This window comes from Patagioenas fasciata, chromosome 5 (assembly GCF_037038585.1).
Source record: "Patagioenas fasciata isolate bPatFas1 chromosome 5, bPatFas1.hap1, whole genome shotgun sequence".
Taxonomy (NCBI): Eukaryota; Metazoa; Chordata; class Aves; order Columbiformes; family Columbidae; genus Patagioenas; species Patagioenas fasciata.
This window is the reverse complement of record NC_092524.1, coordinates 36,602,670-36,622,415: the sequence shown is the minus strand read 5'-3', so window position 1 is coordinate 36,622,415 and position 19,746 is coordinate 36,602,670. Positions and strand designations below refer to the sequence as shown.

Sequence of the window (19,746 nt, the reverse complement as noted above, 5' to 3'; positions counted from 1 at the left end):
AACTTCTCATTCTTCACACACAAGAAAACGAAACAAATAAAAAATTATTTGTGCAAAGCCCGACAGTTGCCATCAGAACACAAGTCCCTTGATTCTAGAGTTTTAAGTCCTCTTCACAAATACAAATCTTAACTACAAGTCAGTCTTTCTCTTTGAAGCAATGCACACCCCACTGTCGTCATGATGCTACTGTCATCTCCACTTCATCAAAAAGACAAAGAGCACCAACAAATACTTTCTTTGTTTAAAACAGCGAGGTGAGATAGCTATACATTAAACATCTTCCTTATATAGGAAGAATGGAATAATCTTTAACGAAGTAACTACTTCAAACTGTTCAACACACCTTCCAGGCCATCTAAAACGACTTGGCAGTTGAAACAGACTCCAGCAAAATACGTCTCCTCTCCCTTCTACCCAGCCTGTCACTAACTCAGTTGCCCACTCATTCAGAATGTGGCTAAATAAGCTCTTGGGCTACAAACCCTGAAGTTGCAGTGAGCTGATTGTGTTACACTCACTGCCAGAAACAGAGAGCAATTCCTGCTGCTGTGTGCCTCCAGTGCTTACTTTCTGCTGGCTCTGGTATTTCTTCAATTCTTCTGTGAGCTACCTCTCCAAAACATAACAGAAATCTAGCAGAAAGATGAAGATGGACAATTTTATCTTATTAAGTCAATAAATGGCAAAGCCTGAGAAGTACCAGATCTTATAGGCAGCAGGCTGCAGGATTACCCAGTCCAAGTGGAGGGAAGAAGTCTTCCTCCTTTTGGCAATGAGGAATTCAGCTTGTCTATAGTCCAAGTAGATTCTGTACATATTTAATTTCTGTTCTGAGGCATCAGCTGCTTCACCTTACTGTCTGCCTTACGTTATCTTAAGTAGCCTCACCAAAAGGCAGCTATGTTTTTTCAGAAAATGGGCATGTCAGACCTAACAGAAGAAAGACTACCAAAAATTTGCAAAAGAGGACAAGGAATTAAAACTGAACTGCAGGAAACATTTACTTTCTAAAAAAAAAAAAAACCAAAAAACCACCAAACAAAAAACAACAAGAAAACAAACAAACAAACAAACAAAAAACAAAACAAAAAACAAAACCAAAAAAACACCAAACAAAACCAACCTTGCATTACACCAGTGACTGCAATAGGAAAGCTATCAAGTAAGCTTTGCCTAGTGGCATTTATGACAGCCCAAGACCATATTACAACTTTAAGTGACCAAGGCACCATGGCTAGAATCTCTTTTCACACTTGACATAGATTCCAACTCTAAATTAAAAACCAATCAACCAAACAAGTCGGTACCATTGTAACTAGCATTAGTTCAGCAGCAGACCAATACACTTCTATAAATGACTTCATCACAAATATGTCTGAAAAGGAGAGGAATAACGTACAAAATTGAGGGAATAAACATTGGGTAACACCACTTTTGGGCTTGGATTGTTCAGGTAACAGGTTTCTGGGAGTAGGGTAGAATTTTCTGTTGAGAAAGGCAGGGGCATGGTACAGCACATCTGATGCTGATACACAAAGAAATTGCCTGGTTCTTGCTGTATCGGTTCTAAGAAAAAGTAGTATTGAATATTCCATATACTCCTTCCAAAGCTTTACTAGGATCCTTGCAATTCCTGTAATTATTTTTCTCTGAACTCTTAACAAAGATTTTCATCTTTTCATTGCCTGAATTCTCCAATCCCCCTTAAAGACAGATCAAGACCATCAACAGTAGAAATATTGCTATTCTTACCTTTGTAGCAAGGAAAATAACATCAGTATGATTAATTACTGAACAAACTGTGATTAAAACAAGTTAAGGCAATTTGTCATTTCAATTACTGTTAAGCAGAACTCATGGCCTGTACTTTCCAGTACAGTGTAGTAACAAAGCTCATTGCTCCATGTTCAAAGAACTGCTCCATTTTCCTATGAATTTTCCAGTAAGATGCTGCTGGTTTTTTACATAGGCAGTGTGACACTCATTTCAGTAAATCCTTCCAGCAAGAATATCCAAATACTCTTTTGTCTCTCTTGGATATATTTTACTTAATATACAGAACAAAAAGACCATTCAATCAAAACAAGAACAAGACTAAAAATGTGTACTTTGCAAAGACCAAAATCTTTCATTGTCCAAAAAACATTGGTTTATTTCTTCTCCAACATCTTGAAAGTTGACTTAATCCTACAAACAAGTACTTACTCTTTTGCAGCTTTTACGTTTCACAATATATTTCCAAGTATGTGTTCTCAGCTAATTATAGCCCTTCAGGTGTTTGGCAGAATAAATAAATGCATTAGACTTTATTTTGCTTCAGTTATGCTTTAGGTGAATGTTAAATACCATTTCTGGAATCAGATATCCATTACCCACACTGCATGGATTCTGTTACCTAAGATATTAGCAATTGTAAAAATGGAAAGAACAACATTTATGCTAAAAACTGTGTATATATATTTATGGACTGTTGCTAATGGTGTTTTGCATGTATTGCTGTAATTTTAATTTGCAAATATTCATCTAGAGGAAAACAATTTTTTCAACTTTTCTCTGAAGCTACTGGGTAGCTTGAAAAGATATTGTGGTCCAGACCACAGGCACATTTGAAGGAGAAAGTTTTGCCAGTGACTTAACATACCCAGAGATAGCCATATACTTTGGAACAAAATTTACTACTAGACTTCTGGGATTTTTCTTTTATTTAAAAAATATTGTTCTGTATTTGGCCTCAAATCATACCACTGATAAGATGAATGCACAGCACACAGAAAACACTAAGAACCAAAAGTGTTGCAGAAGTGATATGTGTGATTTAGAAAGGAAAGATCCAAGATAAAAGTTCACCATGTTAGACAGATACCTTGGATTCATCATTAACCTGCCAGAGCTGAAAAGACTTTCTGATGTGGAATGCTTTGCTTTTTTTCCCCCTAAAGAGTTTTTAGCAGAAAGTAGGTCAGAAAAAAACTGGGTGATAAAAAGTGGAAGGTTCTTGAACTAAAGTGTACAGGCAGCAAACAATGTAAAATAACATTATTTTATATGTAACACATAGGACAAACTGATACAGAAGATTAATTACTCAGTAAACCCACAACTCCATTTTGAAAGGGGAATTTGTTCATTTTTGAACTCAACAGCAAGTATAAAACATTAAAGACATCTTAAGACTGAACTCCACTTGTATTATCTTCAAATTTTTTTTAATACATTGTCTTATGATTAAGACATTTGTTACCGTTTAACACATCACATAACTTATAATAATTCTCTACAGAACAATATAGTTAATTCAGTATCATCAATAACTTTATACAGGTACAGTAATGAAGCCATGTCCTCTTTTGCTTACTGTCAAGTACAAAACAGCTTATACAGACTAAAAAAGCTACACAACACAGTTGTAGCGTACGGTATTTTGTGCCTGATTAAAGTTTACAGTAGTGGCTTTTTGATCTTTCAGGACAAATCAACACAACACTATGTAACGAACAATTGTGCAAACTCAGGCTTAGGAGGAAGACTTAACTACCTCCTTTTTCCAGAACTACTTTTCCCTGCTTTACTGCTGCTACTACCAGACTTGCTGGAAGATTTTGAAGAGAAAAGTCTTGTCATGAATTCAGAGACATCTGGCAGCTCATGGTTGGAATTCAGCATGTTCATTGACTGCTCCATCTCCTGCATGCAAAGATTAGATAACATTAATAGCTTGTAACAATTCTGGCTGTTTCTAAGGCATCAGTTGAAAGATTGTGTCAGGAAGATGTCAAATTTTCCCAAATACTGTTTTACTATTTGTAGTCCTCCAGGGTACACATTGCTACATATTTTTATGCAACCACAGCCAAATGCCCAGCTACACACACAAACATAAAACCGCAAAACTAAAAGCACTGGTGTATGGAATAAGAGAACCATGTCTTAAGCAGTCTTACAGGGCAACCACCTGATTAAAAAAAAATTTCTAAAATAAAAAAATACCATTACTTATTTTCAGCATTATTTTCCTCAATTTTTAAATCTAAGCTTTTATTTCAATGTTAAGGTCTGTGTTCTCACAGATTTCACATACTTTTGTGTTTTCAAATTAGAATTATTTATGCTAAATCTAACAATTTTTTGAAGCTGTTGGAAGTGATTAAATATTTTTATTGCCATCAAGGTATTAATGTACAGCAACCAAGTTTGGTTTCATGAAAGGAAATATAAGACCTTATTTCCAGCTATGCGTAATGTAACTTTAGAGTTTAGCATAGTGGCTCTATGAGACAATTTAGTATGGTTTAAAAAACCACAACCAAACCCTGGAGTACTTTTAAGGAATACAACAGCTGAACTGCATACCCACAATGAGATAATGCTTATAGTAATTGCCAATTTAATGAGGGATTGTCACCTTGCTCTTCTAGTTACCATTGAGAATGATACTGTTTTAACTGTTTTCAAGGCACAAACCAAGCAAAAGCTGTTATGGTAGCCTTTGTTATATGTGCATCTATACTCTATCTGTACTTAATGCCTCTACAAGCACAGTTACTAAGTGATTAACCTTCTACATAAACTAGTACTGTGCTGATTCCATGAAGAAAAAACAAGCTAACATGAAAAATGTAATACAAGCTCCATACTCTCCACAAACTAAGTGAAGCTGGATATATACTTCAGAATTTAGTACGTGGTCATCTAGAGAATGCCATTATAATCCAATCTTAAAACTGCCTTCTCCCATTCTTTAAAGATAACTTAAATTACAAGCAAAATTCCTTCAACTTAAAATTTTTCCTTGCCAAGTCATATCAATCAGATAATAAGAACTAAATCAAAAATACTTATGGTTTAACCATCAGAATAGCTTGTCTGCAAGCAGTGTCAGATCAGTGAAAAACAAATAAGTGATTTTTAAAAAATTCAGCTTCCAAAGAACACGCCTGTTTGAAGAATATGCTACAGATATCTAGCATATCTCTGTATCCTATTTTTAATCAAAATCAAAGCCAAAAGAGCACTACACAGCTCTGATATGCTTTTTATAGGTATTACTTTAACAACAACAAAGATTCAGACACCTATAAAGTACTACTGAAGACAGTGGTCATTTAGAGGAAAAGGAGTCTAAATTAACCAAACCCTCAAAAAGCAGCCACCCAAGACAGAAAAGGCATACTTTTAAAAATAAGAAAAGATTCAGCAAACACCTTGAATCTCCATTTTGTCCTAGCCTTCTGCTATTCGGCATTTTGCATGATGAAAGGACAATAAATCAGATAATTTAATGATGACATTAAGACTCCATATCATATAGACTATTGTGACATGTGGATTAAACAGTCGTGTAAACTATGTGGTTTAGGTTAATAGATAAGAAACTCCCACATCATACTGTTCTCAACATGCTCGACACTCATTAAATGATGTCTAAAAATGAAAGGCTAGATTTAAACATAGTACAGAAATACACTGAAAACTTACAGATAAAATAGGTTTTGAGAAATTACATTTATTGTTCTAACTATGGAAAACACCATTCATACTGTAATACTTTCAAAGCTATGCCAAACGATTTAATTCTGTGTTGTGCTGTTTAACAGCAAATTAATGAGATGGAAATGTTAGAATTCATTGTTAGAACAGAAACACTGTATTACCTGAATAAATTATGCCCATTAAGACTTCATTAAAAGTCCAGGTTTGTTTTTATTACTTTTCTGTACCTTAAAATCTCATTATCTTTGTTCTCTGTGTCTGCATCAATTGAATGTACTTACCCGTCTCATATCAGGGTCACTGGTGTTGACAACTTTAGGCAAAAGCACAAATATCAGTAATGGAAGAACCATCATCATCACCTACAGAGAAAACAGCGAATATTTCTTCAGCTTATTTGTTGCTCCAGATACTTTCACACATATTGACATAAAACTTTTAGCTGAAAAGCCAAATTCTAGAACTACTACATTCTGAGTCTGTAACCCAGTAACAGTAATCCACTTGTCAGGAAAGAGACCAGATAAAGAAGTATTATGTTTTAAACAACAGATTTCACAGTTGAACCATTAAAGTAAATGCTCTCTTTCAACTGATACAATTATAATCTTGCAACATGTTGATCTCTACCCTACTAGAACACCACCATGTTGTTAAAGGAACCAGACTATGAGTTATTTTCAGAGGACAGACATTAACAAAGTTCGTATATAGGGGAGGAAAGGTCATGGAAAAACTTCCTACCCTGAAAATAAGACACGGTTTTATATTAATTTTTACTCCAAAAGATTTTACTTTTTTACACGTACAGCTTCCTGGATACTATTTAAAGTTGACTTTTTAAATGAACGGTAACTAGGGCTTATTTTTGGAGTAGGGCTTATATTTCAAGCATCCTGAAAAATCATGCTAGGGCTTATTTTCGGGGAAGGACTTATTTTTGGGGAAACAGGGTTTTTGTAAATAAGTGATGAACAAAGAAACAAATCAATCCTCTCACAAGGGAAAAGTGTGCACATCTTTCCTCCCTTATTCTTGGTATTCTGAAGAATAGCTATATTTGGACCCTTAGAATACTCTTAACCTTTGTGTGTTGCTTGCACGTACCATAGGGTTCATGAGGAAATCTGTCCAGCCCCAAGATTCCCTCTTTATAAAGTATGATGGAGGTCCAGAAGACTTCATCTGAAGTGGGTATGGCAGCCTGACAACTTCAGAGGTTTTGATGTAATTCACGTATCTTGCTCTAATGAGCAAAACGTAAATAATTAAAAATATAAAGACAATATTTCATAAAAAATAAAGACTCATTAATAATATTCAAAAAAAGTTTTAATAATAGACTACAAACAAAACTATCTGCTAGGCAGCATCAGCTAGGCTTCAGTCTTCAGAGCTAACTCCTCTTAGCAGCATACTTTATGGAATCAAATATACTTTACCTTTTTTCCAGGCTAGCTATTAAGCAGGCTGAAAAACCTGATGTGGAAAACAGACCTGCCGATCAGAAATATCAGCACTATTTGCTCACATGTGATTTCTGCAAAACACTTTTTCATACCTTGGTAAGGAGGAAGAAAAGCTACAATGTTTAAAGAGAACATACAGCTTTGAACAGCATAGCATAGCTTATACGGAGTTTGATCAGGGCAACAATTATTTATATATGAAGTTAATACTACCTTTTCCCTAAGTGCATTCATTTGCATCTATCAATACCGAATCTCAGACTTTATTACTTTATAAGGTACTTCCACAGTTCTTCAATAGTATTCTTCACTTGGGCCTACTATTTAAATAGTTACTTGTTTGTCACTCTTCACCCATTTTTCATGATTTATGAATATTTACCTACCTTGTGCAACTCCAGGATGACTTCTGCCTATTACAAGAGAAATTTATTCCTTCTGAATTTTTCACCAAATGTTCATCCACAGAGCGCCTTTCCCTCCTACGACTACGTATTTTCTTCAAACACTTTTGAGATTTCACGTAGATCTTATCTGTTAACCATATACTGTTTCCTCTTTCTAAGAATTCCAGGCTTTTTTTTGAGGCAGAACTTTCCTTAGAAAAGCCTAGTTGACATTTTCCTCATGTATCACATTTTTTCATTCTTCCAACTCTAATCCCTCATTACAATTTCAAACTGTTTGACTGGTAGACATGTCAAGCCTAATGGTACTTTGCTCTGCAGACACATCCTAACAATTTACTTCATGTCAAATTTGTTACCTCTAGTCCTCAGATATCAAAACAGTGCTAAGTGAGACATTATACCCACTACTGCATCTATTTCACCAAATTCCTTTCATATTTATTATTTATTAATTGTTGTCAATGAGATACTGCCTAACAAAGTACAAAAATAAACATTTCATAAAGTCGGGAAAAAAATAATCTAAGCACAAATTGTGCTATTATTAACAGATTGTTTGCACTGTTTTCAGTTTGAGAATTCAATGTCTAACCTCCCCTAAAAACACTGTTGTAGCATATATGCTGATTTTTGTACTCCTAAAATGTAATGGCACCTTTTATAAGATACTGTAAAAGACAAACTTGAAGTTAAGATACTACATGCGTGCCTGTACAAAGACAAATGAACTACAAACATGTTCATTTAAATGAAAATCACCTTACTAGATATGATAGCCATTTTTCCATATTACTTACTGAAGAGTTTGGAGTTACAGATACACAGTTATAGTTGTTAGGGAAAAGAATCTAGATGTAACACAAAAAAAAACTAATGATGTGATGGGAATACCGCAGGCTGGCAACTACCACCATTTGCCAGTAACTGTAAGCAGCATTTTACGGAGGTATAGCAGAAGTATTTTAGAATTAGAATGAATTAGAATATAGTTGTGCCAAATCTTGACAGAACATTTGCCAAAAGAGAAAGGAAAAAGGGAAGAAGGAAAAAAAAAGGTATCGGTAAAAGATAAAGCATTTAACCGATTTATGTCTAGATTTTGTTTCAGGATGGCTGCATAAGAAAATAACAAAAGTAAACAAATGGAAGGACTCTTGTTATCCATTTCCTCTTACTTAAGGCCATAAATACAACACAACGAAAGAAATCAGATTTTGTATTTTAAGAAACGTGCTCTTAGAAGTGATTTTAAAAGCAGTTGAAACGTATGGCCTGAAATGCAACATCAGATCTGCAATACTGTTTACATTACTTCATATACTGTGCTGTCAGGCATACTTAGTAGACCAATACAGAGGCAAATCAAGAAAGGCCCACCTCATTTTGCCTTTTGAAGTGATGTCAACTCGCACAGGCTCAAATTTATGAGCAGGGGATATAACTTCCACTACATAAGATCCTGAAGGTACATCATGAACCACAAAACTTCCATCTGTCCTGAAAAAAAAGTAAGTTCCACTACATTTCAATATGGTACACAAGAGAGGGTGCTTTATTTTTTAAAGAAACTGTAATAGTATAATTTTCTATTATAAATCTTAATATAATGACAATGACCAACAGGAAAATTAAAATCGCTCTGCACTCAAAATATCAAACCCCTTAAGGTCATCAACACGCGTCAGAACAGTAGCAGAAATTACCAGTTATGTTAAAGACTTTCTCAGGCCCTCAAGCTATTGTGTTGCTGGAGGAATAATTTAATAGCCTAAGTAAGACCTGAAATTGTTAGATTTCATGTTTTCAAATGATGGAGGATTTGAAATACACCTTCCTTCCTCCTTCCAAAATACATACAATGAAGTTTACTTTGTTTCAGTACTTCTGCTGGAAGAAAAAAAAAAATTGACACCTTACATAGCGTGGGTAGATATTAGAAATTACTTGCAATGCACAAAAATTGTGGTTTGTGCCTTTATTGCAAGTAATAGAGGTTTTTACTTTTAATTGCTCCCTTTAGGACCAGCCCACGCTGGAAGGCTCTATCAAAACAATAAGGAAACTAAAAGAGTTCTGAACATACACGTAGAAGGGATTTTTAGACAGACTGCTTTTATTTTAAAACATGAACATTCGACGTCATTAAAATATTGGTAAAAAGATACTTGAATGCTTCAGCACCAGTTGCCATTAAAATAAAGTACAGAAGCTTGTAGTTTTCCTCCTACATGCTTCCAGAAGTTTCCAGGAAGAAAAACTTAAGTGTTCTCTACCCTTTTAAAATTAACATAAATGATATCTCTCCTAAAAACTAGGATTCAAAGTTAAGACAAAAAGAAAGAGTTGTTCAAAGGGGAAGAAAAGTAATAAAACCTGATACATTAGAAACTTGTATCAGGAAAATAAATAAATAAGCCCTGTTAAAAGTACACTCTCAAAAATACTTTTGTCCTTATGTCCTTCACACAAGTTCTCTCTCTCAAAGATGCACATCACCCAAGGACCTTGCCACCACAAAGACAGAAGCATAGAAACAATACTGCGTAGGTGCGTTTCACTAACACTTTATGTGATGATTTGAACCCCTAAGAATGCTTACACTATCTTATATTGCAACTGCCATGTTTTCCTAAGAATTTCCTTCTATTTTTTCATTCTTTACAGTATTATTTTGGTAAAATTATAGAGAAAAAGTTTAATTTTTGTTATAGTAGGGAAACTAATCAGATTTATAAAAATGCTTGTACTAGAGAATGAGTCCTGAAATACTCAGAAAAGCAACTTTGCTATGTCAAATAATTATTTTCTTCTTTTCTACAGTTGGAATGACATCCATGTAATATGTAATCAAAACCTGCCTGAGAGATAGTGACAAAAGATGGTGACAAATATATCCTCTGATATACCAAATACATTTAAATCTGTCACCAAAAGTGAAGGATCTTTCTACTGAGCCTGAAATACCAGTTATTTAAGAAAACCATTATTTCTTCTAACACAGTTTTTACTAAAAGTATATTGCCATGCGGAACTGTGCTTATTACAACAGACAAAAAAAAATCCCAACATTGAAGCATTTTTGCTAAAATGTACCACGCTTATGGTAGCGCAACTTCTACCAATGTTTATAAAATTCTATAACTTATATAATATTGCTTGGCTTTACGTTATATCAATACAATTTGATATACCTATAAACAGACATAGCAAATTAATGTAATCAATAGAGCTTGAGATCTGGGTCACATTGTCATAAATATGGTGCGCTCTTAGCTAACACTATTTCCTCATATTTAAGACAATTGCAGTTCCAAGAAAGCATCTGGAAACTTACCAATTCCATAATTATTAAATCAGCTCCCCCCAACTTGGTTTTACTGGCTTATCAGATACTACACTGACAAGATTCTGCAAGTTTTGCACACTAAAATCTGTTGTGTTAACCTATTGATAGTTCCCAGAGCCAAACTTAAGTTCAGCTTTTACTGAAGAGGAAATAATCAAAAATTACAGGTATTTATGAGATGGTGTATCTTAATTCCACACAAACTTTCTCATTTTTAATACACAATTTAAAAAGCAACGTATTATATCATATTAAAATAGTAAAGAGGATTTTAGAAGTAGTTTCTACACCTGAAACTATGAGATTAGTTCAGCTCTGAATTCTGAGGACATTTTCTGTGTCTCAGGATCTCTAGATCCTCTGCTGATCTGAATATACCCACTACCATTGTGATTCTTTACAGCTTCCAAATGCACTTGCATAATCTTGTGTGAAGGAATAAAATCATATCACTTGAAATGGCTTCCACTGGTACTGTGAAAAAGGTTTTCATGAATACTGTGACAGGTAACAATAGATACCACCGTAACTTTCTGCCACAAATAATTATTTCTCTAGAATGAGCAAATTCTTAACAGAAGGTTTCAAAAAATAAGTGACAAAATTTATGCCCACAAAAGCTGAGACCAAACACTGCACTCCAGAATTTAATTTAAACGTGTTCGGTTTTTTAAATATTATTTTTTAATTAAAACCTAATGCTTTTTATCACTAAAAAGCAAGTAGACTTGGTCATCAATGTGGTTCCGTCTGCAGGAGGCTGAGAACACGCACAGGTTCGCAGTGCAGGCCTGGCCTTTTCTAACGCCTCACAGAGCAAGGAGCGGGTGTCCCGGAGAAGCCAGAGCCGGCCGCCAAACGCCCACCCGCGCTGTGCGCTGCTCACGCGGACAAGGCCGCTGAGGCGCGGGAGCCGCTCTCGCTGCCACCGCCGGCCGCCATCTTACGGCGGCGGTAGGGCGGCCCAGCCGCTCAGAGCTGCGGAGGTTGCGCGCACCTCCGAGGGGACACGCCGCAGAGGGTGGCACCGGCTCCAGCCCGCCCAGGGACCATAGCCGCCCCGCCGGGCCCGAGCCCCCCGCCCCGCCGGGCCCGAGCACCCCGCCCCGCCCGCCGCTCACTTCAGGAAGCCGACGTGCTCCTCCCCGTCCACAAGCACCCGGGCCCCCGCGATCCAGTCCTGTGGCTTCACCCCGGGCACCACGGCCCGGCCCTCGATCTTAAACCGCTCTCCAAGACCCCCGCCGCCCGGCGGCTCCGCTGTCCCGACAGCTTCCGAGCCGCAAGCGACATGGGGCAGCGGCGCCGCCAGCAGCCAGAGCAGCACCAAGCCCGCGGCCCCGTTCCGCGCCGCCATCTCCACCGCACGGGGCAGAGGCCACGGACCTGCCGCGCCTGCGCACCAGGCGGGCGGAAAGAGCGCGGCCGCCGCGCCGTCGGGTGGCGTACGGAGCACTGGCGAATAGGAGCGGGGGAGCTGGGTGCCATGACGGGTAGCGAGGCGGAAGTGCTGTCGTGGGTGAGGTGCTGCAGGACCCGAGCGCCGGTGCCAGCCGGACAGACAGAGCTTCCTTTGGAGCACAGCAGGGGGAGCGGGACCTGAACGGGTCCGCGGGCGCGCCCGCCCTGCTGCCCGCGTCCACACGAGGGAGCGCAGGCTGCGGGGAAGCACCCACCTCGGGCAGAGCACCGGCGAGGCCGCGGGATACTGGCCCCGCCCCGGGGGCCGTACGAGTGCTCCCGGGCTGGCTGCTCGTGGGCGTCATTCGGACCTTGCACCTGGGGCTCTTGGGCCCCCAAAAGCAGCACAGTTGCTAAAAATGTTTCGCGGAGCTCGCTTTGTCTTTGCGGCACGGGTATCTTGCAACCCGGATAACCTCTGCCCGTACACAGCTCTTCAACAATTTGCTTATTTCGAGATGAGAAACGAAGTGGGTGATGAAAGGACAGGGAGAGGTCCCTTGTTTTTCAGTTTGTGAGTAAGAGCAAAACTATTGCACTACTCAACATGTGGAAAGACGCAAATGCAAATCTGAAAAACATAAATGTGTAAGAAGTAAATGAATCTTAGGTGGTAACAGATGGATCCATTTAGAATTCAGATATTTTAGTATGAAGTTAAATCCTAATAGTTATCATGCAGAGAAGAATAAGAGTTTTCTAGGAAAAAGTTACAGAAAAGCTTACAAAAGAAAAATATTAAGATTAGTTATAAACTCAAGGCTCGAAGTGTCTTAACCAATGGTTTGTAGTGCTGCAGTTTATTTCTGATGAGTAACTAGAACTTGTTGACAGTACAATACTATGAAAAGCTGTTACTTACTGGGCAGCTGCAGGGTTTTAGGAGAAACCAAGAGTCTGTAATAGCTCCCTTACCCCTATTTTCCCCTGACGCAGAACGTCCTGTTACATCATACGTATTCATTGTCACATTGTGGCTACAATTGCTTCCTTTTTACCTCTTGTGTTGGAGTTAATTACTGGCCATGTTGAAAACATTTAATTATTAAGCATGATTACGTTAGAGATTATGAACCTGGTCATCAGCTGATACTCAGTAAAAAACATTGTATTATACAAGGCATGATTTTGAAGGTGTATGCCATCCCATGTCTACTTTGGAGACAACCAGGAACACATGATCGATGAGGTTCTTCTGTCACATAAACTCACAAAAGCAAGATACTCAGCAGTTTCAAGTGTGGAAATCTAAGACTGCTAGAACTGACGAGTGCTAGAAAGTAGCTTCTCTGAACTGCAAAACTTTGAGCATCACTTTTTTTTCAATTTTTGTTAGTGAAGCATGTACTTACCAATGGAATCACTAAATAGCAGGATTTTTGTTAAAGCCAGAGACACAATGGTGTTACCAGTGTAAGACCACAGAAAGACATTGTCTTCACAGTGACATCTCAAGTTACTAATTTTCATATGCAGTTAGTGTAAAAATCCTCCTATTTTCTAAATATCCTCAAGGAACTGTATTAGGGTACTGTTAAGACCACATAGAATGATCGTGCCCTCCACTTTTAAGGACTTCCTCAACCAAAGACTTTATTTTTATACTCTAGCTAATACAGTTACTCGATTTAAAGTCTTGTGAACCCAAAGAAAATAAAACCTCATTTGTTCTTTCACACTAATCCAAGAAGCTTCTCTCTCTGTATCATCCTGTTTACAAACAGACATGTTAGCTAAACAGCCTCCTGGCTAGAATCCCATCCTCATGTAGAAACCCTGACTGTGGGTGCAACTTTCATTTCAGAAGCATGTCTTTATTTTTATGTATGTAAAGTGTCTAATACCTGTATTGGCATGCAACAATTTTCATGTTACCTAAACAGTCACTTCCTCTCTCACTGTGCAATTTCTTTACATATTAATAGCTCTACTTCATACAAACAGAGAAATCAGTAACCATATTTTTAAGTGTACACAACTGAGAAAATAATTTGGTTGATTACTATCTTTTTGGTTAAGACCAGCTATAACATCATCTCATTTGAGTGGATTGCACAATGCTATTTGTGAGTTTTGATAACAGGCTGTGCATGTTTGCCTTCTAGGTAAAAAGAACAGAACTCAAAAGCAGTATGAATGGAATCAAAGAAATAAAAATGTCCAGGTATAAATTTATCAAATTATAACCAAATAAAACAGATTACTCATTTTCTTAGCACATCATCTGAGAGATGCTGTTTGTTTTTTCTTTTGTTAGATTTTGTTTTGTTTTTGGGGGGTGTGTGGGTTTTGTGTGTGTGTGTGTGTGTTTTGCTTGGTTGGTTTTGGTTTTTCATTTTTGTTTGTTTGTTTCTGGAAGGAATTTCACTATGACCAAAGTTGTGTTTGCAGGTTGATATCAAGTGAATCCCTGATCAGAAACTCAGACAAAACTGGCAAGCAACAGTTTCAGTTCAGCTGAAACAACCGAACAATTCCATGAACCTCCTGAAAGTGCAATCAAGGATGACCTCCACATTTTATAGCTTTCTCTTCATCGACGGATTCACTCCCTGAGTAACAGCTATGGAGAAACTGGCAAGTTTCTGAGAAGTTCTACCCTGCTCACAAGCAGATTTCCAGTTTTGTCTGAGTTACTTCAACCAGCTGTTGTTAATGCTACAGAACTGTCAGGCAGGTGGATGAGAGCTGACAGTCCCTAATGGGTTGAACAAAGAGGAGGTCTAGACTAATGCAATGCCATCACACTGATAACACTGAAATCCGTATCTCCAGATTACTGGCACTTTTGGTATCATGTACAAACTGAAAAAGCAGAAGAGACACATTAAATCCCTCTGAGCTCTCCAAACACAGCATCAAAATCCATGAGCATTGTAGCTATTTACAGAGAATCATGTAGTCTGGGATACTGGTGGATACTTTTAAGTAACAATAGAGGGTTTTTTCTCTCCTTGGGGTAAAAGGAGTTTACAAAAATGTAGCAGAATTTATTTTTGTGCTGAATCCTTTTCACAGTCTGAATGCTAGCAAAACTTGCTATATACATTTTTTGGTTATAGTTTACCATTAGTAAAGCATTTTTGTGAACTTTAATTCACCTTTGAACATCTCAGTGCAATTGCTCTGAAAACTTCTTTCTATAAAGCTGACAGCATTTAGGCTAGTATTTAAATATTTTGCTTCTGAAAACGTAGGTGATGCTGTCATTGATATTAGTTTACTGTAATACAATGGACCACAAGCAGCAGTAAAGTCTGGTCTGTGCATGATTCAGGCAGCACTATGCAGAGATTTTCAGCAGACAAGCAGGAAGTAGCTTCAGCTGTCTGCCTCGAATCTACTGTAGCCTTTGCTGCAGCCCCACCATGTAACTGTACAGAAAACAAACACCCAGTGTGAGCAATGCTGGTTCACAAATGTCAGTGGAAACAAAGATACAGACCTGGCTGATAGGAAGAATAAATAAGAATTGGTTGTGCATCAGTATATTCATACCTACATCTTTTTTTTTTTAAGCAACTAATTAAAGGTGAGAGGAAATTAAAAAATGTCCATCCAAGTGAGAAGATCTATGAGAATACACAAACTGAAGGTAGATGGAAGAATTCAGCATAAAGGTACCATGAAAGGCCACAACCAATAAGCTCATTGACTGAGCTGTCTCACAAGGAGCTTTACTATGATTAAACAGAGAATTAACAAAAATCGGGCAGCATATTTATTCCAGCACTGTTGGTTTTTTTTTTTTTTAAATAGATTTATTGTAGTGTGGACTTATTATGTCACCTACCGGCAATTTATAGTACTACACTATAAAAGTTTACTTAGTTTAACATAAAACACAAGCAGAACACATCAGGATTACAGCTGGATTCAGTGACAGTCTTCGTGTTGTCCTGAGTATAAGATGCCCTGAGAGGGTCCTACTTCTGACTCTGGGCAGAAAGGTACGCCGGCTGCCACCTTGACTTGCTCCAGAATACCAGCCTGCTTCAAAAATCTTGCCCATTAGTGCTCTGGATGCTTTCCTACACCACCTCTGACAGACTAGGTTGTAGCATGGAGGGTGTTTGGCTCTTCTTCCAAGTAGCAAGTGGTAGGACGAGAGGAGATGGCATCAAGTTGTGCCAGGGAGGTTCAGATTGGATATTAGGAAAACTTATCCATGGTTGTCAGGCATTGGAACAGGCTGCCCAAAGAAGTGGCCAAATGACCATCCCTTGAGGTGTTTAAAAGACATACAGATGAGGTTCTTAGGGACACGGTTTAGTGCCAGAGTTAGGTTATAGTTGGACTCAATGATCTTGAGGGTCTCTTCTAACCTAAATGATTCTATGTTGGGGCAGAAAAATCTCCTAATCCCCTGTAAAGTCAGTTGCTCTCAGAATATTCTCTCCATCTCCAATGCACCCATCCCCACAGTGTGGAGTCTACATGTACAACTAAAGATTTTTCTCAGAGAGCTGATCTTCATCTACCCCCTCATTTGCTCTCACTTCAAATCGACCAGACAAACTTCATTGGCAAATTTCAAGATTCAGATGCCTTCCCCAAGGTTTTGCTCTATGTTGAAGAGCATCCAACAAAAGCTGAGTCATGAAACAGGTTTCTTGTACTTTGACACTCTGCATTATCAACTCCCACACTGTACACCTTTGTGAATGAACCTCTTTGCTTTTTCCTTAAATATGTTACTAGGCAGACAGGCACTGGAAGATCCAGTGCTCCTGAACTCAGGATTGCCCTATTTTTCAACACCAGTCCTACATGATACTTCTCTTTCAGGCTTATCATACCTCGATTTTCCAACTCCAGTCTCAGGACTTTTTTTGTCAGGAATGAATTGTTTCCACCTTTCTGATAACATATGTACATATGTCCAAAACCATAAAAAGATACTCTTTAGTACACTTTTCACAGGAGATAACAAATGGTGACACTGAGATTGCCAGATGATTGCCAGTTTTGTCTGGCTGCTGTTGACTGAACTGATCTTTACTGAACTCAAATTTCATTCTTTGGTGGAAGATAAGTAATTATTAGTCCAAGTGCAGGGGAAAGGAGCATTTTTTTTTTTTTTTCTGTAAAAATTTCCAGATCCCTTCTTGCAAGAATATGGGTGTAACATGATAGTAACCTGGAAGCTGGTTTTATAGTACTTTGACTACAGTCCTCATCTGCTCCTGTTCACCATAAAATTTGTCCCTCCACCAATTGTGCATAAATCATGCAAGCAGCATGTTTAACTACAGTGTCCATTAAACTGACTACATAAGAAGCAATGCCACACAGAATGGTGCTACACACGTCCTCAGATTCCGGTGTTGTTGCCTATACAGACACACCTGTAATCACTCGTGTGAGGCTATTAATACAATGACATACCACTCTGACATCTGGTTTCCAAAAATGTAAGCAGTTCAAAATCTTTGTTTCTTGGTATGCAGTTTAAATGCTACGTTGTTTTTTACATCCGGAATCTACTTCCATAATGCCACAAGGTGGCCTCCACATAATACAGCATTATCACATTCTTTACAGAATGACATATGAAAGCACTTTTTTTTGCTTTACTGCAGCATTGCTAATAAATATCACAAAATAACAGTCTTGTATATCAAGCTCAAGAAGCAGTTCAGATGATGTGTAGATCTTGTTCACATCAGACGGCAGATCAGAGCAACACAAAGCAGCTGCAAGTGCTTTGGCAGGATGGTCTACCACAGAAAATCCTGTTCAGGAAGCGAGTGACAGGTTCACAGTCAGAGCAGCTCTGCAGGTTGTCCGTGCTGCAGAGGGTCTGGGAAATCCTGGGTCCGACATGCACAGGGCTGCAGCAGTTCAGCCAGCCTTCAGCATTTCCTTGCGTTATGCTACAGTTGCTGCTGTGCTAGCAGAAACTGAAGAAAAAGACCAAGGGCAGCACAGAATGTCCTTCTGGTTGGAAGTTCAGGCATTTCTGGCCCATCATGAAACTTGATGCTGGTTTTCAGGGGGTTGATAGACAAAAGACCAGTAATGATTGGTTTGCACCATTTCTAAGCCCACCTTAATTTTTTGGGGGTCTTTATTTTACACAATTTATAGTGAGACTTAAAACTATAACAATGCAATTTTAATTGGAGTAGCATTTACTAGATGATAAACCTTCTCTTTGGTGCATCAAATGTTGTTACAAAAACTATTACAGTGTGTACTGTTAGCAAATCTGGATTAAAATTATATATGAAAGTAGTAAAACTTGTGCACTTGAATTAATTGACAAAGCAAATAAAAACTGGGCCTTCAACTCAATCTATTGTTTATAGAAAATAACAGTGAATTCTGTTGGCTATTTCTTGATCTCAGAAACAAACGTTTCTGCTGTGCTGCCTTTTTTTTTTTTTTTCCTGAAGCTTTAGCTATTCCTACTCCTTATCTTCAGCAGTAGCTGTGGAAACTCTTTTTTTTTTCTTTAAAAACACATTCTGGCTGTTCTTGAGAAGCTGAGAACTATAACTGTGCTTTGCTTTAAGCTCCTCTGTACATACGTTCTTGTACAAGACTGGCATTTGATATATATATAACCTTACACATGCACAGTTGATACTCGAGTTTAGCAGCTGCTGCTTTGAAATTCAACACTCAGAAGAATAACTGCTGATAGCTTTTTCCTATTGTCTTGTTTCAGTGTATGGGTCCATGATTCTTCTGTAAGCAATTTCAAGCTACTATTGAAATAAGCAACTTTTGTTGTTCTACCCTTAAATCTTTGCCTTGTTTATCTGAACAAAATAATTTGGAGGTGTGTTACACCTCTACAGCACTGTAAGAAAGCTAAATATGAATCCTGGTTATGTTTAACGTGCATTCCTATTTGTGTAGGCTTTTATGCTGAATTGATCAGACTATGCAAGTGAAGACTTGCCTTAATGAGCCCAAGTTAGTACCTCAGAGAACTGCTCAAATGAACCACTGTGGTGAATTGCACACATTATCCATCATTAATCAATGGCAAACCAGCTAATTTTCTATGTGTTGTTACATTGCTATTCAATGTGTTAAACAGCTTCATTAAAGCAGCGTGATTAGCAGCTTAGCAATAAGTAGTAGTATTTCCTGTTTGCCTCAAACATCAACCCGAGACTAGAGGTAAAGAAGAGTCCTGTGGGACAATAGTTAAGCCTGAAGCAGGATTTACCATTTCTCAGATCAGTGCTGTGGGTTTAAATTAAGTAATTTTAGATTCATAATACAAGCTTTATCATATAATTTTATTTTTTTATTTTTTTTTTTTTCAATTGCAGCATGAAGCATTGTACTTGCCATATAATTCATGGGTCTGGATGCTCAGGCTTTTTTCTTCAATTTTTTGAGCTATGTTAAAATGAGCCTATTGTGTATTTCTCATATAACAGTTTGTTAAGCTTTTGGAAAAAAAAACCAAACAGTAGCATAAGTGACCTTCAAATGCCTCTTCTCCCCCTCTAGCTACTTGCTTCATTATTTGTAACTGTATTTGACAGCAGGCTCCTGTGAGAAGCTCTGTATAGCGTCTGGTGAAATCCAGGGCCTGCTGGAAGCA

General features: G+C 37.9%; 1 protein-coding gene across 1 annotated transcript; it reads right to left on the bottom strand.

Annotated features, from left to right (window-relative positions):
- Positions 1–2,129: 2,129 nt before the first annotated feature.
- Positions 2,130–12,126, bottom strand: EMC7 (ER membrane protein complex subunit 7). Its single transcript, XM_065839531.2, has 5 exons — positions 11,840–12,126; positions 8,750–8,869; positions 6,601–6,739; positions 5,775–5,855; positions 2,130–3,687 (listed from the first exon to the last, which is right to left on the bottom strand). Exons 1-5 carry the CDS (start codon positions 12,073–12,075, stop codon positions 3,535–3,537), a joined length of 729 nt encoding a protein of 242 aa, XP_065695603.1. The 5' UTR covers positions 12,076–12,126; the 3' UTR covers positions 2,130–3,534.
- Positions 12,127–19,746: the final 7,620 nt, after the last annotated feature.

Coding starts and splice junctions, on each gene's coding strand:
- EMC7 (XM_065839531.2), bottom strand. CDS start 12,075: ATGGCGGCGCGGAACGGGGCCGCGGGCTTGGTGCTGCTCTGGCTGCTG. Junction 6,740..8,749: donor ACTTCAAAAGGCAAAATGAG/GTGGGCCTTTCT, acceptor TTTGCTCATTAG/AGCAAGATACGTGAATTACA. Junction 5,856..6,600: donor ATTTCCTCATGAACCCTATG/GTACGTGCAAGC, acceptor TTTTCTCTGTAG/GTGATGATGATGGTTCTTCC.